This window comes from Ranitomeya variabilis, chromosome 1 (assembly GCF_051348905.1).
Source record: "Ranitomeya variabilis isolate aRanVar5 chromosome 1, aRanVar5.hap1, whole genome shotgun sequence".
NCBI classification, from domain to species: domain Eukaryota; kingdom Metazoa; phylum Chordata; class Amphibia; order Anura; family Dendrobatidae; genus Ranitomeya; species Ranitomeya variabilis.
Window position 1 is genome coordinate 141,323,358 of NC_135232.1, and position 15,303 is coordinate 141,338,660.

General features: G+C 43.9%; 1 protein-coding gene across 3 annotated transcripts in view; it reads left to right on the top strand.

The window, feature by feature from the left end:
• Positions 1-15,303, top strand: part of FAM81B (family with sequence similarity 81 member B) — a 159,343-nt gene that overhangs the window by 141,196 nt on the left and 2,844 nt on the right. For all 3 annotated transcript variants that reach the window (XM_077289303.1, XM_077289313.1, XM_077289321.1), the window contains exons 6-8: positions 3,294-3,400; positions 4,884-5,019; positions 9,233-9,428. In XM_077289303.1, coding sequence (XP_077145418.1) covers positions 3,294-3,400; positions 4,884-5,019; positions 9,233-9,428 — 439 coding nt within the window. The remainder of the gene's footprint in view (positions 1-3,293; positions 3,401-4,883; positions 5,020-9,232; positions 9,429-15,303) is intronic.

Below are 15,303 nucleotides of genomic sequence, written 5' to 3' on the forward strand. Positions count from 1 at the left end.
TACGTTTCTAGGCCCACTTATTGAAAGTAGCAATCCTAAAAGTCAATATCGACCCTTTAACTCTCCTTGCCACATGACACACTGTTTCGGGGTGTCGCTGCTCCCCAGTGCAAAGCATAAGATCTAATTTGGCTTTAGGAGAGGCCTCTGATCTATGGGTTCTTTCACATTGCATTCAGGAACCTGTTCCTTGTCCCCGTTGGGGCTTGTGTCCGAATCAGATCTCATACTTTACACTGACAAGGTGCAATACTCTGAAACACTGCAAACTGAGATTCTGGTTTGGCTTGTAATCTAAGTCATGTGACAAGGATCGTTAAAAGGTTGATATTAATCTTCAGGATAGCTACTTCCAAATAGTGGCCCTAGAGTTCAAGTCATCTTCCTCTCTGAAGAGACAATTTGCATTTTTTATATGAGACTCACCTAAATATTTCACTGGGTGTGCAACTAAAAGGATGCCATATGGACACTCAATTTGTCATGGAGCCATTGCAAAGATTAAATAGACTTTTTAATATTTTTAGAACTTTTTTTTTATTATAACTGCTTAAATGGAATCTGTCAGTAGGATCATTCCTCCTAAGTTATCTATAAGGGTATGTAGGTCATAGGAAGCTGAATAAAATGATACCTTCATATCTGCAATAAGATGTTTTATTCCAGAGAAATACATGTTTTCTTTATATGTAAGTTAATGATTGGGCAGCATCAATTTATAGAAATGACTTTGTACAACATTTCTATTGAACAATATGGTCACATTTACCACAGGTGGAGTCAAATGAAAAATTAAATGCAATATAAACAATTCATTCTGATAGATATCAGGGCTTTTTTTTTTTTTGCGCGTATCAGAAAAATTGGATCACTTTTCCTCTGCTATCGCTCCATATGTCCATTTTTATTATCTGAGTGGTATTTGTTTTTCTTGCATGCTCTTAAGAAAGTTTTCCATGCTTCTTTTACTACAGGATCCATGTGCTATATATTTTTATTTTTTTTTACAATCCAGTTGACAGCTGAATAGTCAATTTTAATTCACAAATAGAACTCAGCTTTTTTTTTAGACAACCAGTCAATAAAAAATAATAAAGGACATGTGAACATGCCCTTAGGCAATGATGCGCGTGTTCTAACACAGAAAATATATGACAAAAATTGACTAATTGAGGACTTTTTTGATCCTAGTGCCATATTGTCAGATCATGCTACAGTGCAGGCGTCGGCACCTGCCTGATGAATGTGAATTTTGTTTTTCAAACCATAGTCTATGCAGTGTGTAAAATAGGGGGCAGGTCAGTGAGGGATCAGTGACCTGTCAGAAGCCATACAGATGAATATCTAATCAGAGCACCACATGAAGACCCCAACAGGCTGCCCGGACCACAAGCATAACTCAAAACTGAAAATAAATACTACACAACAACCACAAGATGGATTTCATCAAGGTATCATTGGAATCAGTATAACGGCGCCGACCTGACAGTGTCTGTAGGTTACTGTGCACAAACCTGCTGACAGGTTCACTTTAAATATTTAGCAGGTGCTGGCTCCATTTTTAGGGCATCCACCTAACAGAAAGCTGGAGCTCAGAAAGAAGGCGAGCATGCTTTTAGCTATCTCTTCTGTAGTACATGCCAGACCAGTTTCCCTTCTCCGACACACTACAATGGATAAAGGAGCGGTCTGTATGGCCACGTCTCCACCTCGTCTATATGTTTCTGTGCTACCGGAGTCAGGACTCGCCCATTCTGATAAAATATGGCTGTCCCAGAAATGGCCACACAAGACCCCATTTGTAAATACCTATCACTATGGTTCTATGCACCACACGTCTTCTCCATGTCATGAAATATACACGTGACCACACTATCATGTCTGTGAACAGATTGTTCAGGGGTATCGCGGGCCGCATGTGGTTCCCGGGCTGTAGGTTGCGCACTCCTGTCTTAGGGTATGTGTCCACGTTCAGGATTGCATCAGGATTTGGTCAGGATTTTTCATCAGTATTTGTAAGCCAAAACCAGGACTGGAACAATTAGAGGAAAAGTATAATAGAAACATATGCACCAATTCTGCATTTATCACCCACTCCTGGTTTTGGCTTACAAATACTGACGTAAAATCCTGACCAAATCCTGATGCAATCCTGAACGTGGACACATACCCTTAGGCCGGTTTCACACGTCAGTGGCTCCGGTACGTGAGGTGACAGTTTCCTCACGTACCGGAGACACTGACACACGTAGACCCATAAAAATCAATGCATCTGTTCAGATGTCATTGATTTTTTGCGGACCGTGTCTCCGTGTGCCAAACACGGAGACATGTCAGTGTTCGTGGGAGCGCACGTATTACACGGACCCATTAAAGTCAATGGGTCTGTGTAAAACACGGACCGCACACGGACGTTCTCCGTCTGGGGTCCGTGTGCGTGCAGGAGACAGCGCTACAGTAAGCGCTGTCCCCCCCACTGGTGCTGAAGCCGCGATTCATATGTTCCCTGCAGCAGCGTTTGCTGCAGAGAAAATATGAATAATAGTGTTTAAAATAAAGATCTATGTGTCCGCCGCCCTCCCACCCCCTGTGCGCCCCCCCGCTGTTCTGAAAATACTCACCCGCTCCCACGTTGGCTGTCACTCCTTCCTCTCTGCCCCGCGCCTCCTACTGTATGCGGTCACGTGGGGCCGCTCATTTACAATCATGAATAGTCGGCTCCGCCCCTATGGGAGGTGGAGCCACATATTCATGACTGTAAATGATCGGCCCCACGTGACCGCATACAGGAGAAGATGGGGCCAGACCAGGAAGGAGCGACAGCCAACGAGGGATGCGGGTGAGTATTTTCTGAACAGCGGGGGGGCGCACAGGGGGTGGGAGGGCGGCGGACACATAGATCTTTATTTTAAACACTATTATTCATATTTTCTCTGCAGCAAACGCTGCTGCAGGGAACATATGAATCGCGGCTTCAGCACGATGCAGGGTACCACACGCGTGGGTACCACACGCTCCGTGTGGTACCCACTCGCCATACGGGCAGCACACGTGTGCCGCACGTATGGCCTACGTGAGTTCCCAGGCACACGGACACGGATAACTCTGGTAAAGATTTATTCCGGTACCGGAATTATCTGGACGTGTGGCACAGCCCTTAGAGTATCTGACATGTTCAAGCACCTGCTCGCTGAAGCTGCCGGAAGTTTTTTTTTCTTCTTCTGAGTGATACAAGTAAATGGTCCATATTTAATGCACTGATAGACTGCTGTCTGCTGAATTGTTATTATTAGGTGATGCAGCTAATAAGAAGAATGGAAACTACTATTTCTGAACAGAGCAACAAAGTGAAGAGTGCCCAGGGGGAACAACGCCATGAGATCCAGCTCCTGGATTTCAAGTATGTGTTTTAATTACATTAACGCAGCCCTGTGTAGAAGTAAATGCTTTAGTGTAATGATCAGCCTGGCACAACATTTACATACTCAATCAATACAGAATACAAAAGCAGAACATTCCAGTTTTTAGAGCATCTTGATCACTTATTGCTATTAAAGCGAACCTGACAGCTGATACATGCTGCAAGATCGAGAAAAATCAGTCATTGCAAATTAAGACCATTCAGGAGTCCTCACTGCGTTGAATAAAAATAGGTTTTCTTTTCAGACTATTTAGAAAAAAATAGAGAACAGGATACCATTGGAAATACTTGCACATTTTTGCAAAAGGAGGATTTCACCAAACTGTGCAACTTTTCTTCCACTACAAAACTAAAATTTGCCAGGGTCTTAAAAAGGTTGTCCAGATAAAACAAGTTATCATCCATCTATCATTGCTATGTCCACTGTTGGAACCTACTGTACATCAGTCGGCAGATTATAAGGTCGGGAGGCCCTACCACAGCTCTATTCATTCTCTATGGGACTGCTGGAAAAAGTCGAACACAGTGCTCGGCATAGGGCCCCATAGGGAATGGATGGAGTTGCAGCTGAACATTTGCACTGCTGCTCCCCATTCTGCCAATCGATGGGGGTCTCAGCAGTTAGACGCCCAGCGATCAACAAGTCACCTTTCCTATCCATTGTTTAACCAGACAATCCCTTTAAGGACGGTTGTCTAGATTAGAAAAACAATTCTCATATACCATATTAGGTAATTCTGACTCAATTGCATCCCTGGTTCAGTATCATTATATCTTGACTAAAGCAAAGTGGTTACAACGAGCGGCCCCATCTCTGGAGGCCAAGTCTTCTCCTGCTTTACTCATAGAGGCCATTGCTTTTAATAAGGATTGTGTAATGCCTCATTTCGTCTGTGGTGGCGCTGCAGCAAAATCAAACACTGCTTGCCAGGTTTTCCCACAGAATACAGCTGCTTGCTGAGGGGTTCAAGCAGGGGCACACTTAGGTCATGATGCATAAATGTGAAAACCGCCAGTCTTGACCTGGGGTGCAGTCACACATGAATAAGCACAGGCCTCTTTGTTAGTCAGGACAAGTGTCTGATAAGTGGTGTGCACCTCACCACAAATCTTACTGCAGTCAAAAGCAGGAGTAAGATTTCTGATGTAAAGTGCGGCACATCTCGTCAGGATTTAGATGACCTTTGGCGTCATACCCCCGCTGCACCCCCCGTCCTGCCCCAGCGCCACCCATTTTGACGAAGCTGGACAAAACTTGCATGAAAATGCCAAAACTCACAAAAGCTTTGATGAAGCGGGACCTTAGTGATCAGCCTATTGACTATGCTAATTAAATAGGTGCTATCCAAAATTGTGAACCCCTTTACTTGATACTATATTTTAGCCACTGCAGTGAATTTCTCTCCCTCAAACTTCTAAGAGTTTTTAATAATAACTTATTATAAGCAATGTTTGTTCACAGGCTTGGTGGTTTCCTAGAAGAGATTCAAGGGCAAATGCAAAACCAACGCAAGTGGGCTGAATCCCAGCTAGAAAGAACAGCTGATGAGCAGACCCAGCACATACAACAACTCATTAATGTTCTGAGAGAAAGAATGGTGAGTTGTATACCACGTATCCCTCCATTTTTTTTCTTTACAGCTTATAGTTGCCCTTTATATAGTTATGCATACAAATGATTTTAAATTGATCACATTTATAGCAAACTTTAACTTAAAGGGAGCTCATCATGTTTTATATGGTATCTGATCTGCAGGCTGGATAGAGCAGAGGAGCTGATCAGATTCATAGACATTTTTGTGGTAACAGTTTCAGTACAACATTTTATTAATTGAAATCCTTGGTGTCTATATGGATGAGTCCAGTGGGCGGTCCTACTCTGTGATTGACTGTCTTCCCTGTATGAGTATGCATGTAGGGATAGCTGTCAATCACCGAGTAGGACCGCCCACTGGACTCACATGCATGTGCAACATGTTCAGTTCCCTTTAACATAGCTAAGGCTGGCCACACATATCACATAACTACAGTATTATAGATAGTGTCTGATAGATAACTATTCTAATGACTCTATGAACTGTTAGTCAAAATATCTAATATGTATGGGGGCTTTAAAACAGCATTGTGATATATCGACACAATAAAGTGTAATTTGATACCCAACATGACGTGTCAGCAGAGCAGAGCAGCTGGGTCAGGAGTTGAAGAGGGAAATAATAAATGAAGGGACAAGAGACTTCCTGTTTCTACATAAAGTAGAGAAAAGAGAAAGGCAAAATGATCAATTGTAAGTACACAGTGCTATATAATATGATGATTGCAATATACCAGTGATTGTCTTACCACTGTCTCTAACATCATGTCCTCCCTCTATCTGAAATTGAACCTGTTAAAAACTGAACTCCTCGTGTTCTCTCCCTCTACTAACCTACCTTTGCCTGACATTGCCATTTCTGAGTGTGGTTCCACCATTACTCCCAAGCAACATGCCCGCTGCCTTGGGGTCATACTAGATTCCGAGCTTTCATTCACCCCCCACATCCGATCACTGGCTCGCTCTTCTTATCTGCATCTCAAAAACATTTCTAGAATTCGCCCTTTTCTTACTTTCGACTCTGCAAAAACTCTTACTGTTTCACTTATTCATTCTCGTCTGGACTATTGTAACTCTACTATTCGGTCTCCCTCTTACCAAACTCTCCCCTCTCCAATCTGTCCTGAATGCTGCAGCCAGGATTACATTCCTCACCAACCGTTACATCGATGCCTCTACCTTGTACCAGTCATTACACTGGCTACCCATCCACTCCAGGATCGAGTACAAAACTATTACCCTCATCCACAAAGAGCACTCCATGGCTCAGCACCACCCTACATCTCCTCTCTGGTCTCAGCCTACCACCCTACACATGCTCTCCATTCTGCTAATGACCTGAGGTTAGCATCCTCAACAACAAGAACCTCCCACTCCCATCTCAAAGACTTTTCACATGCTGCGCCAATTCTTTGGAATGCACTACCCAGGTTAATATGATTAATCCTTAATCCCCACAGTTTTAAGCGTGCCCTAAAAACGCATTTGTTCAGACTGGCCTACCTCCTCAACGCATTAACCTAACTATCCCTGGGTGGCCCATTAAAAAAACTTAAACCATAATCAGGTTCCTCGCATCATGTTCTCATACACTTTATGCAGTTAATAGCCCTCTGTGTCTGTACTGTTACATATTTAGGCTGTTAACTGGTTCATGCAGCTTTAGGCCTCTTTCACACGTCAGTGTCTCCGGTACGTGTAGTGACAGTTTTCTCACGTACCGAAGACACACGTAGACACATTAGAATCTATGTGTTTCTGCACATGTGCGTGTTTTCACACGGACCGTATGTCCGTGTGCAAAACACGTAGACATGTCCGTTTTTTTCCGGCAGCACGTACAGCAATACGTCCTGCACACGTGCACACGGAGAACAGTGTGCACTCTCCTCCGTGTGCACGTACCGCCCGCAGGAGAGACAGCGCTACAGTAGGCGCTGTCCCCCCCGCTGTGGTGCTGAAGGCGGCATTCATCTCTTCTCCCCCGCAGGAGAGAAGAGATGAAAGATCAAGTTTTTGGTTTTTTTTGTGAAAAATAAAGTTTGCATGTGACCCCCGCCTCCCACCCCCAGTGTGCCGCCCGGCCCCTTGCAGAAGAAATACTCACCCAGCTCCCGCGATGTCTCCACTCTCCTCTCAGCGCTGGCCCCTTGTCCTGTGTGAGCGGTCACGTGGGACCGCTCATTACAGTGAGGAATATGCGCATATTATATTCCTCACTGTAATGAGCTGTCCCACGTGACCACTCACACAGGACAGGCTGCCGGCGCTGAGAGGAGAGTGGAGACATCGCGGGAGCTGGGTGAGTATTTCTTCTGCAAGGGGCCGGGCGGCGCACTGGGGGCGGGAGGCGGGGGTCACATGCAAACTTTATTTTTCACAAAAAATAACAAAAACTTGATCTTTCATCTCTTCTCTCCTGCGGGGGAGAAGAGATGAATGCCGCCTTCAGCACCACACAGGGGGGACAGCGCTTAGTGTAGCGCTGTCTCTCCTGCACGGTCCGTGTGGTCCTCAGGCGGCACACGGATGCCGCACGTGTGCCACACTGATGTGCCACGTGAGCACACGGGCACACGTACACAGATAACTCCGGTAGCGGAATTCTCTGGATGTGTGAAAGAGGCCTTACATGAACACCCGATCCTTACACTATGGCTGGTCCGAACAAAGAAAGGAATTGTTACCATCCACCTCGTGTCTCCCCTTTTTCCTCATAGTTTGTAAGCTTGCGAGCAGGGCCCTCATTCCTCCTGGTATCTGTTTTGAACTGTGATTATTGTTATGATGTAATGTCTATTGTCTGTACAAATCCCTTCTAGAATTGTAAAGCGCTGCGGAATATGTTGGCGCTATATAAATAAAATTATTATTATTATTATTATTATTATTAATAGGTTAAAAACTTTGATGGGAGGAGAGCTTCTTTATGTTACGTGGACCCACACTTTCCTCTCCTATAAAATATTGCATCCACAATGTTGTCTCTTATGAACTTTGGCCTCCACACTAACTTCCATTAAGCTCTATGAATGGCACTCAAGATGCATCACGCGTTGTTGGTAAGATTGCGACATAGTTGCAGACAACTGGGAGATGTATGAAGACCTCTGTCAACTACCAAAAGCATTTACAATAAGCGTGTGCAAATCAATACTGGACTATGGAGCAGGAAAAACAGGCGACATCTGTTGAATGAAGTCTACGTCACTTAACAATTGAAAAGATGTCATGATGTTGAATACTATGGGAAAGACTGGCATAGCCAGTGCTTTGGGCAATGCTCTTGGCATTTATGAGAACGTTGCTTTGTCACATACCACCCACCTAAACATAGCTGCAGACCAAATAAACCACTTCATGGCAGCAGTACTGCATAGTGGTTCCTAATTGGGAAACATTCTAAAGAGTTTATGGTGTTGACTGAGATGTAAAATCCCCAGATCTAAGTCTGATCGAGCATCTATGATGAGGTGTGCCGAAATAGCAAGTCTGACTCTGGATCTCTTACTGGCAGCTTACAGGAGGTGTTCTACATTGTACCTAGTATGGACGGTGAAAGTGGTCTTTTTTGCTCTTTGGGACCCCCATTAATTCTGAGGAAGAGATTTATGGTGGACCAACAGTTATCCCTTCTCGTTTTATAGGTGATCATTTTCATCATTGAGATTAACCCTTCCAACATAATAAAAAAAAAAAAACATTAAATAAATCATGGACTACCATCCACGCAAGGCTGGTCGTTTCAGTTTACCAGCCCCTGATCAAGAGTTTCCATTGCTGTACTGCTAGTTCTGGTCATTGAACCATCCTGATAAATATCTTAAACGCAGTTTTGAACACTGATGTATTTTAGTGAATTAAAATTGCATAATTTATAATGTGCTAGAAAAATTAATATTTCAGTAAGTGCATTATTGTCATTTACAGGACATTATCACTGCCATTGGTTATGGTCGCTGCTGATTTAATGTATCGGTCAGAGGTGCCAAAATGCTGAAAATAATAAATGAAGGAATATCAAGAAAATGAGGTCACGGCATTTGTTTTAACATAGATCTGATTCAGCAGAGGCAGGAATTAAAACGCCTGGACTCCAGAGCGAAGTCTGGTGCCAATCGCCGATACCCATCGCACCCCATACAGCCATGTCTCTGTTTTATAGCTGATATCATTAAGAAAGACAGCAATGTATAATGGAGTTGTGCTTTTCTTAGGACACTACAGAAAAGAAACTCCAGGACAATGTACATCACTTGACTGTGAAAGTAGACAACACCGACAAAGCACAAAGACTAGAAGCAAAGTTCAGCAAGCTGAGGAACGCAGAGGAAAAGATGGCCACCAGAATCACAAAACTGGAAAGCCAAATGTGGGATGAGATTGAGAACATGAAAAGTGAATACAGAGCAGGCAAGTCATTGTCATTCCCCTGGTATAACAGCTTGCAGCTCACTCAAGACCTACCACAACATTGCACACTCATTAGCTTTTAATTAAGAAAAATCCACTCAAGTTTATGTGAATATCTAACATGCATTTCAATGAGTGTGTGGGAGGTGGTGAGATGTGTTCTCTCTAATAAGTGCTGTAAGTAGAGCTGAAGTGCCACCGAGAAACTGAGGCAGGAGCGCTATGATTACACGATTTGGTAAAAAGTGAAGAAAATGATCTTATGCCTAAGATATTAATGTAAATCCAGCCAATTAGAGGGACACATATAAAAGATTTTCACATAAAAGGGAAATATCAAGAATATACTGTATACCAGTAATTATTTAATCGATTATCCTACTATGCACTCTGCCATTTTACTGCATATAGTAAAGCCTGTTTATATAGAAATTAAGAGTTTATGGCTACAAAAAGGAAACCATTAAGCAACGTTAATCCTGCAGTTGTCCAATGTACACAGCTCCCAGCCTAGCAAGTGACTAAAGCCAGCCATACACATTAGATGTATGCCAGAGGCTCGTTGTCGGGAGAATACAGCAATTAGCAGTCTGAAATCGGACACGGTGAATCAACATCTGACCTATTACTAGTCCAGGACCCTAATTCACATTAGTGTCACCTGAATCCATCTGTCACATCCATGTCTGAACACAGTTTTGCACTGTTCGCTAGACGGTGCCACAACAATACTGCGGTAATTGATGGACGTCAGCAGTGTGTTGAAGTTTAGCTTTAAGATTGCTGAGGCTAGGTGTCTCCTTCCTGTCCACCTGTGTTTTCCTGCAGTGAGCTGGTATGTGATTATCTCTCTACTAGGAGCCACCAGCTCCTTTCTATGTAAACCCCAGCAGACAGCCTCTGGCTGCCAGTAATTTATTTCAGCTAATGCCTGGTTGCTCTGATCCATTGCACCTGTTGGGCTACTTTCTTTATCCCATTTTCTTACCTAGGCTTATATTTTCAACACTCGCTTGCTTTCTGCTTTTGCCCCCGATATAACCACTACTGCACACCCTCTGTGTCGAACAGTGCAGATAGTCAAAAGATGCTGTATGGAGTGTTGTGAATTCCGTTCTCGAACTCCCTCCTGTGGTCATGAATGGTACTTCGGCGAGTTCTGTCCGTGGACTCCCTCTGGTGGCTGTGAGTGGAACTGCTGGTCCTTGAGATTACTTCCTCAGCTGCCCTCGTTTGCGGCTAGGCTGGCTTCTCTATTTAACTCCACTCAGATCGTTACTTCATGCCAGCTGTCAATGTATCAGAACTGGTTCAGATCTCTCTCGGATCTTTCTGATGACCTGTCTACTCCAGCAGAAGCTAAGTCCCTGCTAGTTCATTTGTTGTTCATTGTGTACTGAATATATTTCTTAGTACTTGCTAAGTTCTTGTCCAGCTTGCTAACATGATACTGCCTTGCTAGCTGGAAGCTCTGGGGGGCAGAGTGGCACCTCCGCACCGTGAGTTGGTGCGGGGGTCTTTTTGCACACTCTGCGTGGCTTTTTGTAGATTTTTGTGCTGACCGCATAGATTCCTTTCCTATCCTCAGTCTATTTAGTAAGTCTGGCCTCCTTTGCTGAAACCTGTTTCATTCCTGTGTTTGTGACTTTCCTCTTAACTCACAGTCAATATTTGTGGGGGGCTGCCTTTTCCTTTGGGGAATTTCTCTGAGGCAAGGTAAGGCTTTATTTCCTATCTTTAGGGGTAGTTAGCTCTTAGGCTTCTAGGCGTCTAGGGAGAGTTAGGTACGCTCCACGGCTATTTCTAGTGTGTGTGATAGGATTAGTGTTTGCGGTCAGCAGAGATCACACTTCCCAGAGCTTGTCCTGTCATCTAGTTTAACCATCAGGTCATTCCAGGTGCTCCTAACCACCACGTCCATAACAATGGAGCACCATATGTGGCCCATTATACTGTATGGAGCACTGTATGGGGCCCATTATACTGAATGGAGCAATATATAGGGTCCATTATACTGTATGGAGCAAACTATAGGGTCAATTATACTGTATGGAGGACTATGCTTTGCCCATAATACTGTATGGAGGACTATGTGTTGCCCATAATACTGTAGGGAGGACTATGTGGTGCCTATAATACTGTATGGAGGACTATATAGGGCCTATTATATTGTATGGAGCACTGTATGGGGCCAATTATACTGTATGGAACATTATATGGGGCCTATCATACTGTATGGAGCACTATATAGGGTCTATTATATTGTATGGAGCACTGTATGGGGTCCATTATACAGTATGGAGCAATATACGATGCTCAATATACTGTATGCAGCAATATATACCATTATACTGTGTAGCAGTATGTTGGGCCCATTATACTGAAATAAGCAATACATAGGGTCCATTATACTGAATGGAGCACTATGTGGGGCCCATTATACTACATGGAGCAATATAAAGGGTCCACTATACTGTATGGAGCACTATGAGGGGCCTATTATACTGTATGGAGCACTATGTGGGGTCCAATATACTGAATAGAGCAATATATGAGGCCCATTATGTTGTATGGAGCACTATGTGGGGCCCATAATACTGAATTGAGGACTATGTGGTGCCCATTATACTTTATGGAGTACTATATGGGGTCCATTATACTGTATGGAGCACTACAGTTGTGCTCAAAAGTTTACATACCCCAGCAGAACTTTTGCTTTCTTGGCCTTTTTTCAGAGAATATGAATAATAACACCAAAACTTTTTCTCCACTCATGGTTAGTGGTTGGGTGAAGCCATTTATTGTCAAACTACTAAGTTTTCTCTTTTTAAATCATAATGACAACCCAAAACATCCAAATGACCCAATCAAAAGTTCACATACCCCATTTCTTAATACCTTTTATTGCCCCCTCTAACATCAATGACAGCTTTGAGTATTTTGTGGTACCGTGTTTCCCCGATAGTAAGACAGCGTCCTACATTCTTTTACCACTCAAAAGTCCCACTATGTCTTACTTTCGGGGTATGTCTTATATTGGAAAATTGCGCCGTATATTGCGATTGCGCCGTAAGTAGTGTTGAGCGATACCTTCCGATACTCAAAGGTATCGGTATCGGATGGTATCGGCCGATATCCAAAAAGTATCGGATATCGCCGATACCGATACCAATGCAAGTCAATGGGACACAAGTATCGGAAGGTATCCAGGATGGTTCCCAGGGTCTGAAGGAGAGGAAACTCTCCTTCAGGCCCTGGGATCCATATTCATGTAAAAAATAAAGAATTAAAATACAAAATATGGATATACTCACCTCTCCGGCGGCCCCTGGACCTCCCTCTTGTTGCCTTTCCACAGCACAGGTTATGAGGAAGCTGCAGATTCTAGTGGAGAGCCTGAAGGACCTGTGATGATATGAATAATAACACCAAAACTTTTTCTCCACTCATGGTTAGTGGTTGGGTGAAGCCATTTGTTGTCAAACTACTAAGTTTTCTCTTTTTAAATCATAATGACAACCCAAAACATCCAAATGACCCAATCAAAAGTTCACATACCCCATTTCTTAATACCTTTTATTGCCCCCTCTAACATCAATGACAGCTTTGAGTATTTTGTGGTACCGTGTTTCCCCGATAGTAAGACAGCGTCCTACATTCTTTTACCACTCAAAAGTCCCACTATGTCTTACTTTCAGGGTATGTCTTATATTGGAAAATTGCGCCGTATATTGCGATTGCGCCGTAAGTAGTGTTGAGCGATACCTTCCGATACTCAAAGGTATCGGTATCGGATGGTATCGGCCGATATCCAAAAAGTATCGGATATCGCCGATACCGATACCCGATACCAATGCAAGTCAATGGGACACAAGTATCGGAAGGTATCCAGGATGGTTCCCAGGGTCTGAAGGAGAGGAAACTCTCCTTCAGGCCCTGGGATCCATATTCATGTAAAAAATAAAGAATTAAAATAAAAAATATGGATATACTCACCTCTCCGGCGGCCCCTGGACCTCCCTCTTGTTGCCTTTCCACAGCACAGGTTATGAGGAAGCTGCAGATTCTAGTGGAGAGCCTGAAGGACCTGTGATGATGTCAAGAAGAGGGAGGGCTCTGAGCTGCCATGTGACACTCCAGCCCGCCCACTTCTTACATCATCACAGGTCCTGTGTGTGCACAACACTCGTCGTCCAAGCATGGCAGGCAGGTATGCAGCGATCTCCGGGCCCCTGCTGCTGCCTCCTCCTCCCCCAGACACACAAATCTCCCCAGCAGTTGCAGGGATCAGCTGGGGAAGCCATGTGTGTCCCTGCTTAAGTGCAGCATTCATTTGCTGCTCCCGGCTCACCGCTCAGCTGATCGGTGGGCGGGGAGCAGCTAATAAATATTCACTGCACTTAATCATCGGGACCATGTGGTTTCCCAGCTCTGATTCCGGGCAGCAGAAAAATACAGTAATGCAGCAAAAGGTACCGGTACTATGGCTTATATTATTCCAATGTACAGTTTACTATGTCTTACTTTCGGGGTGCATCTTACATTAGCTGACCCCGCTAAAACCCCCACTACGTCTTACTATCGGGGGTGTCTTACTATCGGGGAAACACGGTAGCTGTGGATGAGGTTCTTTATTTTCTCAGATGGTAAAGCTGCCCACTCTTCTTGGCAAAAAGCCTCCAGTTCCTGTAAATTCCTGAGCTGTCTAGCATGAACTGCGTGCTTGAGATCTCCCAGAGTGGCTCAATGATATTGAGGTCAGGAGACTGAGATGGCCACTCCAGAACCTTCACTTTGCTCTACTATAGCTAATGACAGGTCAACTTATCCTTGTGTTTTGGATTGTTGTCATGTTGGAACGTCCAAGTACATCCCATGCGCAGCTCCTGGGCTGATAAGTGCAAATTTGCCTCCAGTATTTGCTGATAATGTGCTACATTCATCTTTCCTTCAACTTTGACCAAGTTTCCTGTCCCTTTGTAGCTCACACATCCCCAAAAAATCAGTGATCCACCTCCGTGTTTTACAGTAGGAATGGTGTTCTTTTCATAGGCCTTGTTGACCTCTTTCCAAATGTAACCTCTATGGTTGTGGCCAAAAAGTTCAATTTTGGTTTCATCACTAGAGTTGAGCGAATTTGTTCGGCTGTGTCGCAGTCACAGCAAATGCATGGAGAGCCTGTTTGTTGGTCTCTCCATGCATGTGGTGTGACTGTCACACAGCCGAGACACATGCAGCTGCGGTGCCGAACAGCTGATTAGCCAACGCGATCCAGGAAGCCGGGTTCCCTCTGCAGCTTATTCGGTAAGCGCTATAGCTTGCCGAATAAGAGGGAACACGAACAAATTTTCTCAACTCTACTCATCACGCCAAATTACCTTGCTCCAGAAGTTTTGAGGCTTGTCTCTGTGCTGTTTTGCATATTGTAGGCGAGATACTTTGTGGCATTTGCGCAGTAATGGCTTTCTTCTGGCGACTTGACCATGCAGCCCATTTTTCTTCAAGTGCCTCTTTATTGTGCATCTTCAAACAGCCACACCGCTAGTTTTCAGAGAGTCCTGTATTTTAGCTGATGTTATTTGTGGGTTTTTCTTTGCATCCTGAACAATTTTCCTGGCAGCTGTGGACGACTTTCTTGTTGGTCTACCTGACCGAGGTTTTGTTTTTACAAAGACCCTGATTTTCAATTTGTTAATCACAGTTTGAACACTGTTGACTAGCATTATCATTTCTTTGGAAGTCTTTTTGTATCCATTTCCTGTTTTATACAGTTCAACTACCTTTTCCCGTAGATCCGTTGACAATTCTTTTGCTTTCCCTATGACCCCTATGACTCACAATCCAGAAACACCAGTGGCTGGATGAAAGATGAAAG